The 16,749-nt window shown below is 54.6% G+C and overlaps 1 protein-coding gene across 4 annotated transcripts in view; it reads right to left on the bottom strand.

Annotated features, from left to right (window-relative positions):
• The window catches only part of LOC131277072 (leucine-rich repeat and calponin homology domain-containing protein 1-like), a 112,420-nt gene that overhangs the window by 9,861 nt on the left and 85,810 nt on the right, over positions 1-16,749 (bottom strand). For 2 of the 4 annotated variants that reach the window (XR_011647827.1, XR_011647826.1), the window contains one exon: positions 13,956-14,869. Coding sequence is in view for 1 of the 4 variants with exons in the window: in XM_058290810.2 (XP_058146793.1) it covers positions 14,781-14,869 (89 nt within the window). In the remaining 3 variants the exon portion in view is untranslated. Of the gene's footprint in view, positions 1-2,628; positions 3,923-13,946; positions 14,870-16,749 lie in introns of those variants that run through there. The other 2 variants (XR_011647828.1, XM_058290810.2) reach the window with 2 other exon arrangements.

Below are 16,749 nucleotides of genomic sequence, written 5' to 3'. Positions count from 1 at the left end.
GGCCTCGTCCAGCGGGGGCCTACCTAGGGCTGGCGTTGCCCTGCAGGTCTCCCCCCCGCCCCCTGGCAATGGTCACAGACTTGCTGTCTGCCATCGCTGTCACCTCCACCTTTCGCCACGGGACACCCGGCCTTGCCTTTCCCACCCAGGGCCTGAGGGCTTCTGCCTTGGCTCCCTGCCAGGCCTGGAGAGGCCTGTCTCCCAGGGAGGAGAGGCTCAGAGTCTTCCCTCTTCCTGGCCAATGACCTCTCTGTCTCTCAGTGTCCTCTCTGGGACGAGAGGGGCCCCTGACGGCCCGTAGGACTATCAGCAATGAGCCAGCCCTTTCTCCTCTTGCCCTCCTTTCCGTTACCCTACGAATGAGCATTTTTCTTTTCTCCGGGTTCAGGGGACCCAAAACGAAGTTGCTTACATATTGGTTTGTGAGACTTGTCCGTGGACATCATTCCTGCTCACCTGCTTTGTGGTCAAGGGGGCTTACAGGCCCACGTGTTCCGGGCACGAGGTACACCAGAAGCAGCCATCGTGACCGTCCAAAACGGTCATATGGGTTGTTTCGGGTTTGACGCGAGTCATAAAGATCAGCGTCTCGAAAAAAAAAAAAAGGAAAAAAAGGAACTCATCCTCTTCAGCACATTTTGCTCTGCCAGGGCACACCATGCAACCAGGTGATTTCCCTATTGATTGTCATTACAAGCTACCATAGCAGGCAATTCAACAGCTGTACTGTCAAGATTTCCAAACTGAAACAGATACACCTGCTCGCCAAGGCGCAGCTGCCTGGTCATCAAGCCCCTGGCGCTGTGGCTCCTGAGGGCTGCGGGGATGCCCAGGACTATGCCGATGGCGGGTGGCTCTGGGCTTCAGTGCCCGGCCAGTGGGCCCTACTTTGGGATACGTGCTCCTGCATGGGGTAGAGTCAGATTCAGGTGGCTCCTCCCTACACACGCCTCTTCTGTCCCTTTGGCCGAAGCTGAGTCTGGCACTGGGGTTTTGTGCACGCTCAGGAGCCTTGAATCTCTGGACAGGCCCCATGCCAGCTGGGACCTGAGCTCAGCACGGTTGCAACACCCACGCTCTGGTCCGCTGTCCTTGCCCAGGTCAGCTAAGAGGGAGGAGAAGATGGTCCCCCCCACAGGAGGAAGCGATGATGCCGACACCTGCCAGCGGGAGACCCGCCCCCCACAGCCCTGTGGGATCTAAGCCCACTCTCGCTCCACCCGCTGCCTCCGCCCCATCCCGCCCACTCTTCTCAGGGCGCCCCGCGGGCGTGGGGGTGCAGCCCGCGCTGTGCGCCTCACGCCTCCCTACCCCGCTGCCTTGCCATCCGTCCCTCTGGCCGTCTGCTGCGCCGGGTCCATATCGCCGGCGCCCCCGCCCCGGCTCGGGGGCGCGCCTCCCCCGCCCCTGGCAGATACTCCCCGACCCCGCCCGCCCTGCCTCTTCGCTCTGCAGAATGCAGACCACAGAAGGGGGCGCGCTCTGGGGGCCGGGGAGGGGGATTGCCGCTGGCTCGAGGTGGCGAAGGTGGGGAGCAGGGAGACAGTCGTGGGGGGGGCGTTTTCTCCACTCGGGAGTTGTCCCCCGTGGTAATGCCTGGACAGATGCGGCCATTATGCGTCCTGCCAAAACCCACTGAGTGCACTTCCAGGAGCGAGTCGACTGCCGGGAAAACTCGTGCAGTGCGGGGAGCGGGATTCCAAAATGTACCCACTGAAAGCCACGAAGAGGCCCCCGGTGGAAAGGGGTCACTGACGTGGGGGGAGCCTGCTGTGTGGGGGCCGGGCTAGAATAGAACCTCTGCTATTGTTCCTGGACAGTTGCTTTCTCGTCTATGGATGATGAAAAGGAAAGAGAGGGAAGCAGCTCCAGGAACCGGAAAGCGGCTGGGTGGCCGCAAGTCAGAGCCAAAACTACCACCGCTAGGGGCCACTGTTGGATAAGAAATGTTCCTCCCTCACACTTGCTGGAGGGCAGCGGGCCCGCTGGGAAGGCAGGGGGAGGGGCATGGCCCCTTGCCGAAGGGGTTGTGGGGGAGGGGACCCCTGGGCCAGATCTGGGGCTGATGGGAGACCCTCTCTCCCTCCGAGAGCTCCCCTGGTCCAGGCCGAGACGCTGGGTTGGGCCAGGCTGCCAGGTCTCTCTTCAGAGGGACCTTCCTTGCTGACCACAGTCCCCTCCCAGAGGCCTCATCCAGCGGGGGCCTCCCTAGGGCCAGCGTTTCCCTGCAGTCTCTCCCCCAGCAATGGTCACAGACATGCTGTCTGCCATCGCTGTCACCTCCACCTTTTGCCATGGGACCCCTGGCCTTTCCCACCCGGGGCCTGAGGGCTTCTGCCTTGGCCCCCTGCCAGGCCTGGAGAGGCCTGTCTCCCAGAGAAGAGAGGCTCAGAGTCTTCCCTCTTCCTGGCCAATGACCTCTCTGTCTCTGGGTGTCCTTTCTGGGATGAGAGGGGCCCCTGAGGGCCCGTAAGACTCTCAGCAATGAGCCGGCCCTTTCTCCTCTAGCCCTTCTTTCCGGTACCCTACGAATGAGCATTTTTCTTTTCTCCAGGTTTGGGGGACCCAAAACGAAGCTGCTTACATATTGGCTTGGGAGACTTGTCCGTCTAAATCATTCCTGCTCACCTGCTATGCGGTCAAGGGGGCTTACAGGCCCACGTGTTCCGGGCACGAGGTACACCAGAAGCAGCCATAATGACCGCCCAAAGGGGTTGTATGGGTTGTTTAGGATTTGACGCGAGTCACAACGATTGGTGTCTGGAAAGAAAAAAAAAAAAAAAGAATAAAAAGGAACTCATCCTCTTCAGCACATTTTGCTCTGCCAGGGCACACCATGCAACCAGGTGATTTCCATTTTGATTGATGTTCCAAGCTACCATAGCAGGCAATTCAACAGGTGTAGTGTCAAGATTTCCAAACTGAAGCAGATACACCTGCTCCCCGAGGTGCAGCTGCCTAGTCGATCCAGCCCCCGGCGCTGGTGCTCCTGAGGACTGCGGGGTCGCCCAGGACTATGCTGATGGCAGATGTCTCTGGGCTTCGGTGCCCGGCCGGTGGGCCCTACTTTGGAATACGTGCTCCTGCATGGGGTGGAGTCAGATTCAGGTGGGTCCTCCCTACACATGCCTCTTCTGTCCCTTTGGCCGAAACTGAGTCTGGCACTGGGGTTTTGTGCATGCTTAGGAGATTTGAATCTCTGGACAGGCCCCGTGCCAGCTGGGACCTGAGCCTCAGCACGGTTGCCACACCCACGCTCTGGTCCGCTGTCCTTGCCCAGGTCAGCTAAGAGGGTGGAGAAGATGGTCCTCCCCATAGCAGGAAATCAATAGTGGCAACACCTGCAAGCAGGAGAATCCTCCATCAGCCATGTGGATTCTAAGCCCCGTCTTGATTGAGAGCTGGAGTGGACATAAACACCCCAGGGTCCACGGTATGCATGCCTAAAATATGCCTTTGGTTCGTGTCTTATGGAATTCTACTATATATTGACAGCAATTGCAGTCTGCAAGGGTTTTGCTTCTTGGGTTTTGGCCTCTTGAAGGATGTGTACTGGTTTGTGCTTTTCCCTGCTTCATTGACACCCGGCATGGTACAGCAGGAATTCAAAATAGGCAGAAGAGGTTTCCAAGCTGGAGCATCTGGTGCTTGCCACGGTCATCAAGAAGGGCAGAACTTCCGGAGACTCGTTGCGGTTATCCGGCCAGTCAGGTTTGCATGCATGCACCAGTGTGGACTTGGCACTGGCCAAGTGACCCACAATGCCCTCTTTTGAGTCTGGGACAGACCGCCTTACTGTCCTCTCCTGGCTGTTGACAATGGCATCATCAATGGTCCTCACCTGTTGGTGGATCTCTGCAGCAGTGGCTCGTGCATGGGCTCCAGCACCTCACCAACGGAGTAGATGCTGGGCTGGACCAAGCTGAAACACAGGATGGGGCCCGCCCAAAAGCCAAGGGTGGCCAGCTGCTGCTGGTCGTTCACGGTGCTGGCACCATGCCCAGAGTCCCATGCCTCCCACTGCCCTTCACCGCCGCTGTCTCCTCCACCACTCCAGCCCCATGACCCCGTGCCTGCGGACCACCAAGCCTGGTGCTCCACTGCCCCCGGGGACCCAGGCCCTTGGGCAGCGGGCATGCCAGGAACCAGAAGGAAAGCACGGGCTGAGCAGGAATTGGCCAGGCCTGCAGGCTCACTTCCTGGACAGGCCATGCGCCCAGCGATTGCTCGGTCCCGGGCCTGAGGATAGCATGCCACCCTGGAGCACGGCCGTCCTGGTGGAGGCTCGCGTGGCTCCTTCCCCTGCTTTGGCCACCTTCAGGCCTCAGTACTGCTAGACTGATTAGCCAGGACCACCCAGGTGACTGCAGGCCCAACACCCTCTTTCTTATCCAGCACTTTTGCTCTGCTCCCTCTGCTCCATCTGCTCCCTCTGCTCCATCGGCTCCCGCTACTCTCTCAGCTCCCTGTCTTTGGGCACCTGGCAGCGCATGTGTCTGCTCCTTCTTTGCTTATCCCCCTACCGCACCATGTCCACCCCCCCACCGAGCCTTCATGCTCCACCTGCCAATCCCTGGCCGAGTCTCCTGGGCCAGCCACGTGGTGAGTCCTGGCCTTCCTCCTCCCTTGGTCACAGTCCCCCACACATCTAGGACCTGACCTCATCCTATTCCCACCCCACCGCAGGGTTTAATCATTGTTGTGGAGACAGTGGCCATGTCAGTTACTGAGGGCAGGAGTGAGAAGAAAAGTGTTACGTGGGAGCAGTTTCTGGTCTTGGTGTCATCCTGACATATATTGAAGGGACAGATGCAGGACATTTTTTATCCTATAATAAACCACTGGATGGCCTGGGGGAGAGTAGGAACCACAGTGTAAGTTATGGACCATGGGGCCTGGCAGTGCTCCAGGGTGTATACCCCAAATGCAATGAATGTGCCTTTCTGAGGAAAGGGGATACTGATGAGGAAGGAGTGGGGGTGGGGTGGGAAGGGAATGGGGATAGGGTATCTGTTAACTTATGTTTTTTAATATTTTGTGTGATTTCTTTATGTTTTAAGGAAATGATAATTAAAAATTGAAAAAAAAAATAGAGGGAAAAAATGGAAAGCCTCAGAACATGCATCCTGGAACCGGCTCCCAACAGCGCAGCCACCACTGCACAGGACTGGGTCTACAGGGGCCTGCCTGTCTTCTCTTGATCCCCGGAGAGACTCCATGAAATGAGCAAATGTATCCAATCATTCCGCACTCCATCGCCTGCAAGAACCTGCACCTCTGTCTTCAGGGTGTTATCCCGCCCTGTGGGCTGAAACTTGTCTCCTGGGTCCTCAGACCGAACAATTGCTTTGAGCTCCCTGGGCACCAGAGACAATGGCATAATGCAGCAGAGGGGCTGTGGACTGACATTGGGGTCTCTCTCTGTCCCATTTCCCTCCCAATCACGAGAAGGCTTGACCTTGGGGAGGGCCCCTGTAATGCCCCTGCCCCTCCAGGACACCTCTGGATAGCAGTGAACACCCAGGCAGAGCACACAATGTCCTTTCCAAGCCCACATGACTGAGAGGAGGCTGGATGACACCCTATGGCCCAGCAGGATGCCCTGGACTCCAGGATGTATGGTCAGCAGGGCCTATAGTACAGCAGGGGTTTACTACAAGTGCCCAGGTGCAGACAAGGCTTAGGTCAATGGTCAATCAGTGACAGCTTAATACAAGCACCACAGTTCCTGGCCACAGGAAGAGTGCAGCCCAGGCAGCTGTGCACCGTGGAAGCCCTGCAGCCTCTCTGCTGTGGGGCAGGGCTGGTCCCATCTTCACATCCATCCAGGATCTGGGCCCTGCTCATGCCTTCACAGACAGCATCCTGGGGCAGAACCCATTCTCCCCTCTGGATCATGGCAGTGGTCCCTCCCTGGCTGTTGTCTCCATGCATCAGCTTAATGTCCACCTTGATGACAAAGTCTTCTATTGTACCAGCTCTGCTCTGACCCTCCAGAGGCCCCATCTCCCTTCTAAGAAAGTCAAGCTTCATCCAGCAGCTACAGATGGGACCCAGCTCCCAACATCTCTCTGACCTACCTGACCCCTGACTACCACTGTTTCAGCTCTGGCTTCCTATCCTCTCCTTGATATGCCAAGCACATGCCTCCTGGATCCTGGCTCTGGCCACCATCCTGAGCCCTTACAGACATCAAACACATGCTCTTCCTGCCTCTGAATGTAGCTATCTGACCTTTCTAACCACTGGGAAACCTGCTCCAGCCTGGCAGGGATGGTTCATGGCATTGCTCAGGTGTTTACTGCCTGAATCACCAAGGGACCCTGGAGTGGCTGCATGCCTTGCTCACCAGGATGCTCACGACCTTGTTGCCACTGTCCTTGGCCAGGCTAACCCAGACAAAGCAGCAGTCATCCATGCTCTGTTTGAGGTGCAGTCAAGAGTTGTGGCACTTGTGGCTGATCCGCTTGGCACTGGTTTTGATGGAGAAGGAAAAGGAATTTCCCCCCAATGGTGATGTGACTTTTAAAAAGCTCTGAGATAATGAAGAGGTCAACTGCCCCAATGGTGGGGGACAGAAGATCAGCCCAAGGCCTGGATCCTCAGGGCACCCTGTGCCGCTCTATGAGTTCCATTTCATTCTACAGGGACTGTAAGAGTCAACAGTTCTTGACCTCTTGTGGACATGGAGAGCACCCAACAAGCACAGGATGTGGGTGAGGAGAGCAAGGGCTGACAGGGAGAAGAGGGGGGCTCTTCATTTCCTGGACTTCTTGGGGCACTGGGACATGGTTCTGGTGGATTTCCAGCTATGAGCTTGAGGAGATGGCCACATGCATGTGAGGAGAATGAGCTGCATTCCCGCTGCTGAGCTCAGGGCCACACTGGTGCAGGACACTGGAATGGGAGGGATACAAAATTAGGGGCAAGAGAGCTGGACAGGTGGTCAGCTTTGATTGGAGGCCTCCCGTGGGATGCATCCAAAACCCTGCCTGCTAACACTGCACACTGCTAAGTTCTTGGCCCACCATAGTACCCAGTTGGCCCTGACTGCCTTAGAGATCATATAGCATCACCCCATTTCACAGAGGAGGAAAAAGGTCCAGGGACGGGGTGACTCTCCCAACCATATGGCTTGTTGGGAGTGGAGCTTGGATCACAGCACTAAACTGCCAAGCTCCCCAAGCCCATGATGAGCCTGAGGCTTCCCTGAGCCCCGGACAGCCTGCCCTTGCTGGCCCTGGATGGGGAACTGACTCTCTGCTGAGAGGAAGTTGGGTGGAGCCCTGATGTCCTGTCAGGAGGATCTCTGCTTTCCATCCCCCACCTCCCAGTCATGCCCCTGAACTGATGATGATACCTGTTCACCACCCTCTTTTGGCAAAATTGATCATCATTCCCTGGAAGACATAGAGTGTACCTCCATTAAAAGGGGGCCCATAGCCATTGCTTTGTACATTGCCCCTGAGCCCTTTTTGTGTGGCATCACTGAAGGTCAGACCAGGAATAGACTCAGGCAGGCTTGTGGGAGCAAGAAGTCACAACCACGAGTGAAGCCCCAAAGCACACCCAGCCCAGCCATGGATGACAGTGGAGAGATGCCCCATGGACCACCCTGCACTTACACTTCTGTGAGAAAGCCATGGTTTCCCAGCTCTCGTGAGACACAGTGAGTGTACCCACTGCTGAGCACTCAAGACATGGGGCAGCCTCTCCTCTCCAAGCCTCAGGGTCCCTTTCCCAGGCTGCCACGGACCCCAGGCTCACTTACATCCAGAAACTCCTGTATAGCAGAGTCCACCATCAAAAATTGAGTGAGGAATGTCATCAGCCATGGAATAGTGCTTTGGACGCCCTATGGCATTGGGTGGGTGGAGCTGAGCACAGGTACACAGGTGCCCCCAAGACCCTGCCCTGAATACCCCACCATCTCAAACACCTATGACCACCCAGTGCAACCTGGGACACACGCAGGCACTCAGCACTCACTCCTAAGTAAACCTCACAGCCTCAAAATCCCCTAAACTCCCTTGCAGTCACCTCCCAGCACCAGCTTTTCTTCAATCTTAAGTTTGTCCTCCACCCCACCCAATCCATCCTGCCTCATCTCTTCCAGACCCTTGCACTGACTTGTTGCCACTGGTCACTGAGGATTCCCAGACTTCATGTCCCTAAAGGTTCCAGGAGTGGACATTTAAGGTAGGCTCCCTAGGGTGAGGCCCAGGAAGGATGAGTTTGAGGATGGCCCCATCCTGAATTGGACCCTCCCTGGCCCTGAGCATTAGCCACATTCAACCTTCCCTGCCATTGCTGCTGCTTCTGGGATCTTTTGGGGTTCATATCCAAGTTGGAAAACTCAGGAGCCCCCTCCTGCCAGGATTGAGCAGATTGAGATCACTGAGGACCTCCACCCTTCCCATTGTCCCTGGGCTCTTGGACACCTGGACAAGTGGACAGGTGGAAATCTGCTGCCATGAGGACAAAGATCTGGCCCCTTATTGGGAGTCCAGAGTCCACAGTGGTGTAGGCTAGTTGCACAGATGCTCTGGCCATCCTGCTTTCCCACTTGGAGTCAATGGAATGCTCAACCACATTCCTTTTCTCCCTTCTACCCCACCACCTTGCCAAAATTGTGGCAACACTGGATAGTCATGCTACCATTCTGTGGGAAGACACACAGGCCAAAGTAAGGATTCAATCGGGGTGTCAGAGGACAGGCTGCACCCTCTGGGTAGAGGCCTCATCTTCATTGACACCTCCCCAGAGCCCACCACCACTAACCGGAAACTTGTTCTCCCTACCTCTGAGTGTGCATGTGTGGGGTCTCATGTCATCCCAGCAATGGAGCTTGAGGATGGGGGTGTCCTTGGAGGCCTAATTGAGTAGATTCTGCATGCTCAGCCTACAGGAGTGGACAACCCCCAAAGGCTGCCAAAGTCCATATCAAAGATGTCCCTTCCCTGGGGTCTACTCAGGATATTCTGTATGCAGATACACCCCAACCTGAGATGTCATGGCTGTGACCACATGTCCCTGAAGGACTGGGCATTCAATTTTTCTTCACCTTTTATGTGGAAGCTTCTACTTTCAGTCAGGAGGGACCTACTGTGGTTTCCTGTCTCCCAAACACTTCCCATAGCTCTCTTTGACACATATCATTGGTAATGAGGTACAGTTCTGAGATGGCCATGTGGATGGAGACTTCTCATCCTGCCAGTTCATCATCTTCTGGAACATTCCAGCCACCTCTATCACATCTGAGAACAATGGCCTTTGACCCTACAACTGCCCCGTCACCTGCCCATGAATGAAACAATTCCCTCTTCACCTTCATCTATAATAGACCAGACAGGATGTTTGCAAAGAAACTCCCAGGCAAAAACTAACAAGCCCACCTCCTAATCCCTGAACCTCACCAGCTTCCTCTTTGCCTGGATGATCAGTTCACTGCCCTGTGAGGAGATATTCTCATTTCAGAAATTCTCAGATGGCATCTGAAATAGGTAGAAACTGTCTCTGGGGGAGGGCAAGAAAGGAGGAGAAAGGTGGGGTGTGTGTGAGGTTCTAGGAGCCCACCCACTTTGCTGTGCTGCCTGGGACCAGGACTGCCTGGTGGGTGTTGCTGAAAATGGGCAGCTCTGAGCACTGCAGTGCATCATGGGCTTGGGTGCTGAGCTCTCACATGGGAACAGCGGAGACCTCTACTCCTATTTCATGAGCAGCTGGTATTAACGCGTGTAGATTTCAACTGGACAGGGTGTGTTGCTGAAAAACACATTGGACATGCTCCCATTATCTCAACTCTGTGACTGAGCAGGGATCAGTATTGAGGAAGAACAGCTGACCTCAGGTCATGTGGAGAACCTGGAGCCCCAGCCCACCCAGCCCCTCCTCTGGAGCCACTGCCTCCCAGGCTCCCTGTGGGGCAGTGCCCAGCCTTCCACGGCATCACTGGTACTGCCTGGCATTCTATACAGAGAGGCCTGTCCACATAGAAATATCCTCCCATTTCTCCTGGCCAGTCGTGATTTTCAGCAGAGAGGATGACATAGAATGAGAAGTTCTTGAAGACTAAGCCCTCCTGGAGAGGGAGGAAGAATGAACCATGAGGTATGGTCTGAGTGCCCCCTGCATCATCTTCAGCCCCCTCAGCTGACATCTCCCCCCTTGGATGAGAGACTCCCAGGGAGTCCCTGTGGTCACACCATGTCCCAGGAGAGGGACCCCATACAATCTGAGGAGCCTGGATGGGATGTGAGGATATGAAGGGCTGTGCTACAGGTCAGGCAGGGCCTGGAGGTTGAGAGATAACAAGAGCACAGAAGGTCTCTAGTACTCTAGAGGGCCCCTGAGTGCACCCTGGGCATGTCGGTCTAGTGCATCACCACCCTGGCCCTGGCTGTGGCCTTTATTCTGTGGTTCCCAGGGCAGGTGGCAATGACATCCTTTGTTACTAGGTAGATCTTGGTGACGATGGCATGGATGGTGGGTGCCATTTGTTCCTTGCCCTTCTTGTCATGGTAGGACCAGATGGAGCCCAGAGAGTGACAGAGCACCACCTTCTCAAATAGCCCCTGGGGATGAGTGGAGTGCAGCCAGCCACACTCATCTATCTCAGATCCCACAGTCCCTCATATCAAGGTTATCATTACAGCAGGGCATGTGGCAGGTACAGCCAGTGTCCTAAATCTACTCTCTAGAGGGGCAAGTGTGTGCTTGGGTTCAATAAGCTCGCCCAGGTTACAATGCTGGCAGTGGACCAGGGACTTAGCCCAGATCATAAGGTTCTGAATCAGGGATGGAAAGGCTTGGGTGGCAGATCCTAGGAGGAAAGTCATCCGAGCTCCACCCTGCTGAGCCTGGGCTCACCACATCCATCAGTGTCGACTGCTCTGCCACCAGCTCAGGAGAGAAAGCCAGGAGGTCAGCCATTCTTCACACAGATCATTCCTGAAATCTCTTGCCAAGGCAGCCTGCCCTGGTGCTAATCTGAGTTCTGTCTGAGGCTATGGTGCTGGTGCCACACTTCCCTCCCTCTTGAGGGCGTTGCACCTGAAGGTGACATACCTGACTAGCTCCAGAATTGGCACTGCAGTGACCTTTGCAGATGGCACTGAGTGTAGCGATGGAACCACCTCCTGCACAGTAAGTGCTGACACCGATGGTGATGTGGCTGTCACCAGGCTCGCAGCAGGTGTTAAACCTAAGGATGGACCCGGGTTTTCCTCCAGAGGGGGCACAGGCACTACCTCCATAGGTAGCAATGGAGGTGGTACTAAGGCATCTTCAAGCTCTAAAGCCAGTGTTTTTGCTGCTGAGGGAGCAGGCTGAACCTCTAGTGGGAGGTACAGTTACGTGTACCAGCAGCAAGGTAGGTGGAGCTGGACTTGCTTCCAGCCCTGGAATTCGTGCTCCTGATTGTGATGTAGCTGCCTCCAGCTCTTGAACAGTTGCTCCTGCTGATGAGGTAGGATGGTCAAACCTGGGATAGAGGCTGGGCCCTATATCTGTGGCTGGCATTTGTGGTGGCATTAGAGCCACCTTCAGCTCAGGAGCTAGCTCCAGAGCACATAATGTGTGAGACTCTATTTCCAGTGCAGGCTCTAGTGCAACCTGGCAGCTGGCAGTTCAGGTGGTGATGGCACTGACTCAGGCCATGGAGCTGCCCCTGTTTCTGCCACACACGGTGGAACAGGTGCTATAAGTCACACTGGAGGCATTTACTGCCATGGTGATGAAAAATGAGCTGGACAAATGGCAGTTTCCCCACCATGAATGACTCCAAGTGTCTTCCCAATACAGAGAAATTCCATTACCTCTAGTGGAAGATTCAGCTTATAAACATGTTCCCAGACTATAGGCACCCAGGTCGCATGTCTGGGGCTTTTCTTTGATCCCAGCCCGAGGGCAACCTCTGCTAGTTCTGGCTTTAGTGGTGTAATCCCGACACCTACACACAAGCTTATGTGCCCCCACTCCAAGGCCCCCTCACCCTCTGGGTCTGCCTCAGTGCCCCATCTGTCCAAGCAGAACCATGGCACTGTGTTCCAGAGCAGAGCCAGGCAGATACCTGTGTATGGGCATCAGCAGCTTGATTCAGGGAAAGTATGGAAGCTGCAGGAAATCCTCAGAGTACTAGTTCATCAAGGTGCACAGCTGGGAGCAGAGGGTGCTCAAAGCAGGTGGGAATCACACAGACCCTATTCTTTCCCTCCACAATGCACCCTGGGGCCCTTCCACTGAACAAAAAGTCCATAAGTACTCACAAAGTTCTGACCGGTTTGTTCATAACCTTGTATGGCACATAGTAGAAGCTTCATCACTATGGGAATAATGAGGTGTCAGGGCCCATCCTTCTGCCCCAGGCCCTCACAGCCCCCACCCAGTAGCCTTGGCTGATGAGCTGCCTGATCATCTGCAGTGTGTCATTGTATCTCCCCTTCCTGACACTGGCCTCCCCATGACAGGGATGCAGCCATCCCTGCCGAGGCACACCGGACTGACATCCATGGCAGATTTGAAGTAGGCTGCTCACTACCTCCTTTTGGGGGTCTGCATGAGTACTGTTTGTGGTCCTGGGGCCTTTGAGGGGGCAGAGGTATGGGAGGGATCTTTCACAAACTGAGCCCCCTGCTGTCCTCTGCAGACAGTGACACAGGACCCTGTACTCAGCTTATTACTCCTTTCCAAGGGAGGGGGAAATCCTCTGGTTCAGCCTTCCAGGAGTCATAGGATGTGTGGGCCCAGACCCTTCCCAGCCATACCCTGCCACCCACCACACTGGGGTATGGAGAGGAGAGACCCCCACCCTCACCCGAAGTGTAGTCACCTTTTCATTTCAAGGCATCTGCCAGGCCCACCCCTGCCACAGAAGTCACAGTCATATCTTGGGGAGATTGTGAGGTTGTCACACCTGCTTGCTGAGTGTACCCCCTGCTGAAAATGCTTTGTCCCATTGCCTGTGGCCCCCACTCCAAAGCAACCCAGAAGGCAAGGACTATTGTCTGCTTTGTTAGTGTATGAAGCTACATACCTAAGGAAGTGCATACACCAAGTAGACACTTCTTGTCTACCAGGTGAAGAATGAGCACTAAGCAGCACCTTCTCAGACATGGTGTGGGACTGGACCCCTCTGGTGGGCAATACTGATCCTTGCTCTGACCACACCAAGATCAGAGTTCTGGAAAGGTCTTGCAGACCTCCTTAATAAATGAGAAAACTGGGTCAGTATGGGTGACACCAAGAGCCTCTTCATGGGAAAAGGAAAATCCTGCCCAGGAGCAGCCCTGCCCCTTCAGCTGCCCTGTCCATGAGCCAGGCTTGGGGCAGCCCTTTGATGGATATTCCCAGTGATTCCAATAATCAAACTTGTGGGTTGGTCTTCATTGCTGTCTCAGTCACATGACAATCTCTCTCTTTCTCTCTCTCTCTGTCTCAAATTTCTCCTGTTTTGTGGTCTGAGATCCTTTGCCTATAAGGCCCATCTCATTTCAATTGAACTCATCTAAATAGGATTTTTAAAGACCTTACTCACAAATGAGTCCAAACCTTAAGTATTCAGTAAACCTTCCAAAGGTCCTATTAGTAAATGCAGTCACACCATAGGGATGGTGATTCTTTTGTAGCATTCATGCTCCAATCCAAAACAGACCCTTGCCCCAGGAAAATCCAGTCACAGCAAATGGCTCTCTGGGTGATCATGAAGCCAACACTCTCACACCTGTCTCTTCCAATTTCCTATCCCCGTGTTAAAAGCACAGATTCCCAGGTTCCAACTCATACTTCTCAAAGCAGGGCTTGAGCCCTGACACCTATCATTTTAAACTTGGGGCATGTTCTATGTGCAACAGGGACTCTTCAGGAAACCCTGCACAAGGACATACAAGGACTTGTGCCCCTCCAGCCCCAGCTCTATCCTCCAGCCCTGCAAAGGCAGACGGTGGGAAATAACTTACATGTGGTTGTGGGGAAGATGCAGAGGGAGTGATGAAGAGGGAGAGGTGCTCAAGCCACTGAACAGGAGTGAGAAAGAGCTGGATATGGAGAACTTTGAGTCCATTAACTCAAGGCTGGGGCAATCCCAACCAGAAGAGGCTTGTGTCCATGGCTAGTGAAGAACTGAGGGCAAGCACTGCCACCCTAGTGTCAGTTCAGGAGCCAGAAAGACCTGGCACAGCACTCTCTGAGAGCTTGAATCACAGCAATGGGAGTAGCTGTGTCCGGCCTTGATTGTGACATGCATGATCTTTGATGCTTCCCTCCATCCATGGGTCTATGGACATTCCTTGAAGGAAGGATGTCCTGGTTTAGTGCATCCATAATCCAGGCCATGGTCCAGCAGGGAGAGCCTGTTGTCACCTTCACTCTGTGACTGAGACTACAAAAGTTCAAGTTGAAGATGCTGCAGCTAGAAAGGGGCTGGTCTTAGTTTGGGTTTCCTTATGCATGGGCATGGACACCACGAGGATCCTGGTCCATGATTGTCGATGGACAAAGACTGACTGATCTTTGTTTGCATAACTTCTAATTGGGGTTTCTTTGGCAAAGACCAGTGCTCAGCTGGAATTGTCCTCCTTTAGTCAATTTTGCCAAATAGAATTGATGCCACAGTGGGGGAGTTGGAGCCAGAGAAGAGTTTCCTGTTGCCTTGGGGAATGGAGATATTGTGGTACCATCATTTCATTGTCCATACATTGATTTAGTGCTCATCACTGGAAATGCAGGGATGGTGTGAGTAGCCTGATGCACTCGCCTTCAGTTGAGTGGCTGAGAGTACCAATTTACTCAAAGCGGTGACCCCAACGAGATTGCAGCCCTGGGGGTTCATCCTCTCTTTTCAAATAGAGAAGTTTCTGAAGTTCCCTGTTAACTGGAACAGGAGAAAAAGGAAAAAATCCACCTACCTCTAAGAGAAGCCCTGGTCCAGGAATCTTCCCAGGCTGCACTCCACCAGGGAAGGGAATGAAGCTGCCTTTGGCTCAGGACCCTAGGAGAACACCTGGAAGTTTCTGCCTGTGTAGGAAACCCTATGGGAGTGTGTTGAGCCCTCGCTTGGAGGCCACAATCCTGTCTTACCCTCAGGACTCTCCACCCTGGAACCCTGGTCCAATCCCTCCCTCTCTCCTGGCCTAGTTTCCCAGCACTACACTGACTAGCTGGACATAAACTGTGTAAATGTGCTCTCAGAGAACACATGCCAGGTTGCCTTAGCTGGATGGGGTGTGGCATATGGCTGGGAGAGTACAGGACAGAGCACTCCTCTAGGACGCTGCCCACAGCCTCAGGCTTGGCCACTCTTTCCCTGCCCAGGGCTCTCTTCACAGCTCCCATGTGATGACCTGGTGGTGGGCTCCAGGCATGCCCCTCCTCTTGCAACCACCCTGGATCAGGGCTCATTTCACCAACCCCTACATGGCAGCCTCACCCACAGATGTATCTCCATTGTCACTGCAGTGCCATGCTGCTGAATGTTCCCACCTTGCTGCCAGGTTCAACTTCTGTTCTGAAGCTTAGGTAGGAGTGGGTGGGGATAGTCTCTAGCAAGACCAAGTCCCACTCAGGTACCTAAAGGTGTGAACGGTGTGTTCCAGATCTCTGCTCCTATGTCAGAAACAGAGAGCCCATGTACTCACAGACCCTCGGTAACTAGGTCGACAAGGGGATTCTGTGAGCAGGAAGTTATGTGCACTGGCCAAAGCAGAGCACACGTGGGTGAAGCATCCATGACTCTGCTCACAGGAACAGGCAACCACCACAAGCCACCAGCCTTCCTGTGCCTCCCACCCTCCAAGGATATTGAGGGCACCTAGAACCCTGCCAGGTGGGGCCACACTGCTGCTGGACTTGGTGGGTTTGGAGAGCCTGAAGAAGCTGGGGGTGAAGACATAGGGAGGGGGTTACTGGATGTCTTATAACATCTCCACTGCCAAGGTCCCCAGATGTCTCCCACAGAGGACAGCCAGGAGCAGGGGACCCGGGGGCAGGCAGGAGAGTGTGGGCAGATGGAAAGGCAGGAGCCCCTCCTCTTTCTCCTCTGCCCCCTGTCCCTGTGTTTACAGACAGGGTCCCTAACTGGGCTGAAAATGCTCCTCATAGCTGGTGTGTGAGAGGCCGTGAGGGAGCCCAGGGAAGTGGGCCACCACCAGGGCTGAGGGAGTGCTGGGGGCAATCACTGCTGCTGAGTGGCCCCCGGCAGTAAGTGATGCTTGTCATTTTATAGATGAGCATCCAGCACCAACATCTCAGAGAGACCAGGAGAGCTAGCAACTATGTTATTTACAGAGAAAATGCATTCAAGACCAGTGTTTCCTTTTAAAATGTTAGACTAGAGTTTTACTTCCCTGATTCCCTAGACTGAAGTGGCCCCTCAGCCCCCAGCTGGGGCAGGCAGGAGGCTGGTGGAGGGTCCTGGGCTCTGTGCTGAGCCAGGGGTCCTAAGGGCCTCCATGACCACACAGTATCTGAGCCCAGCAAGTATTCACACCTTGGCCCGATTTTCCTCCCATCTTCCTGGCCTACAGCCGGCTACAAGGAATCACTGGCTGCAATTCCTGCTTCAGCCTCAGGGGGGTGAGGACCCAGCTCAGCTTCTCCTGTCCTCAGGCTTCCTGCTCAGCAGGATGGATCCTTCTGCCCTATTTCACCCCTCACAGGTCCCAGTTCCAGTTTGACAGAGGAGGGCTCCGAACCCATTTCTAGAAATGGTGGGGTAAGTATCACTTGCCAGGGCTCAGGGCCTGGAACGGGGAG

Source organism: Dasypus novemcinctus, chromosome 31 (genome assembly GCF_030445035.2).
Source record: "Dasypus novemcinctus isolate mDasNov1 chromosome 31, mDasNov1.1.hap2, whole genome shotgun sequence".
Taxonomy (NCBI): Eukaryota; Metazoa; Chordata; class Mammalia; order Cingulata; family Dasypodidae; genus Dasypus; species Dasypus novemcinctus.
This window is presented reverse-complemented; position numbering and strand designations above follow the sequence as displayed.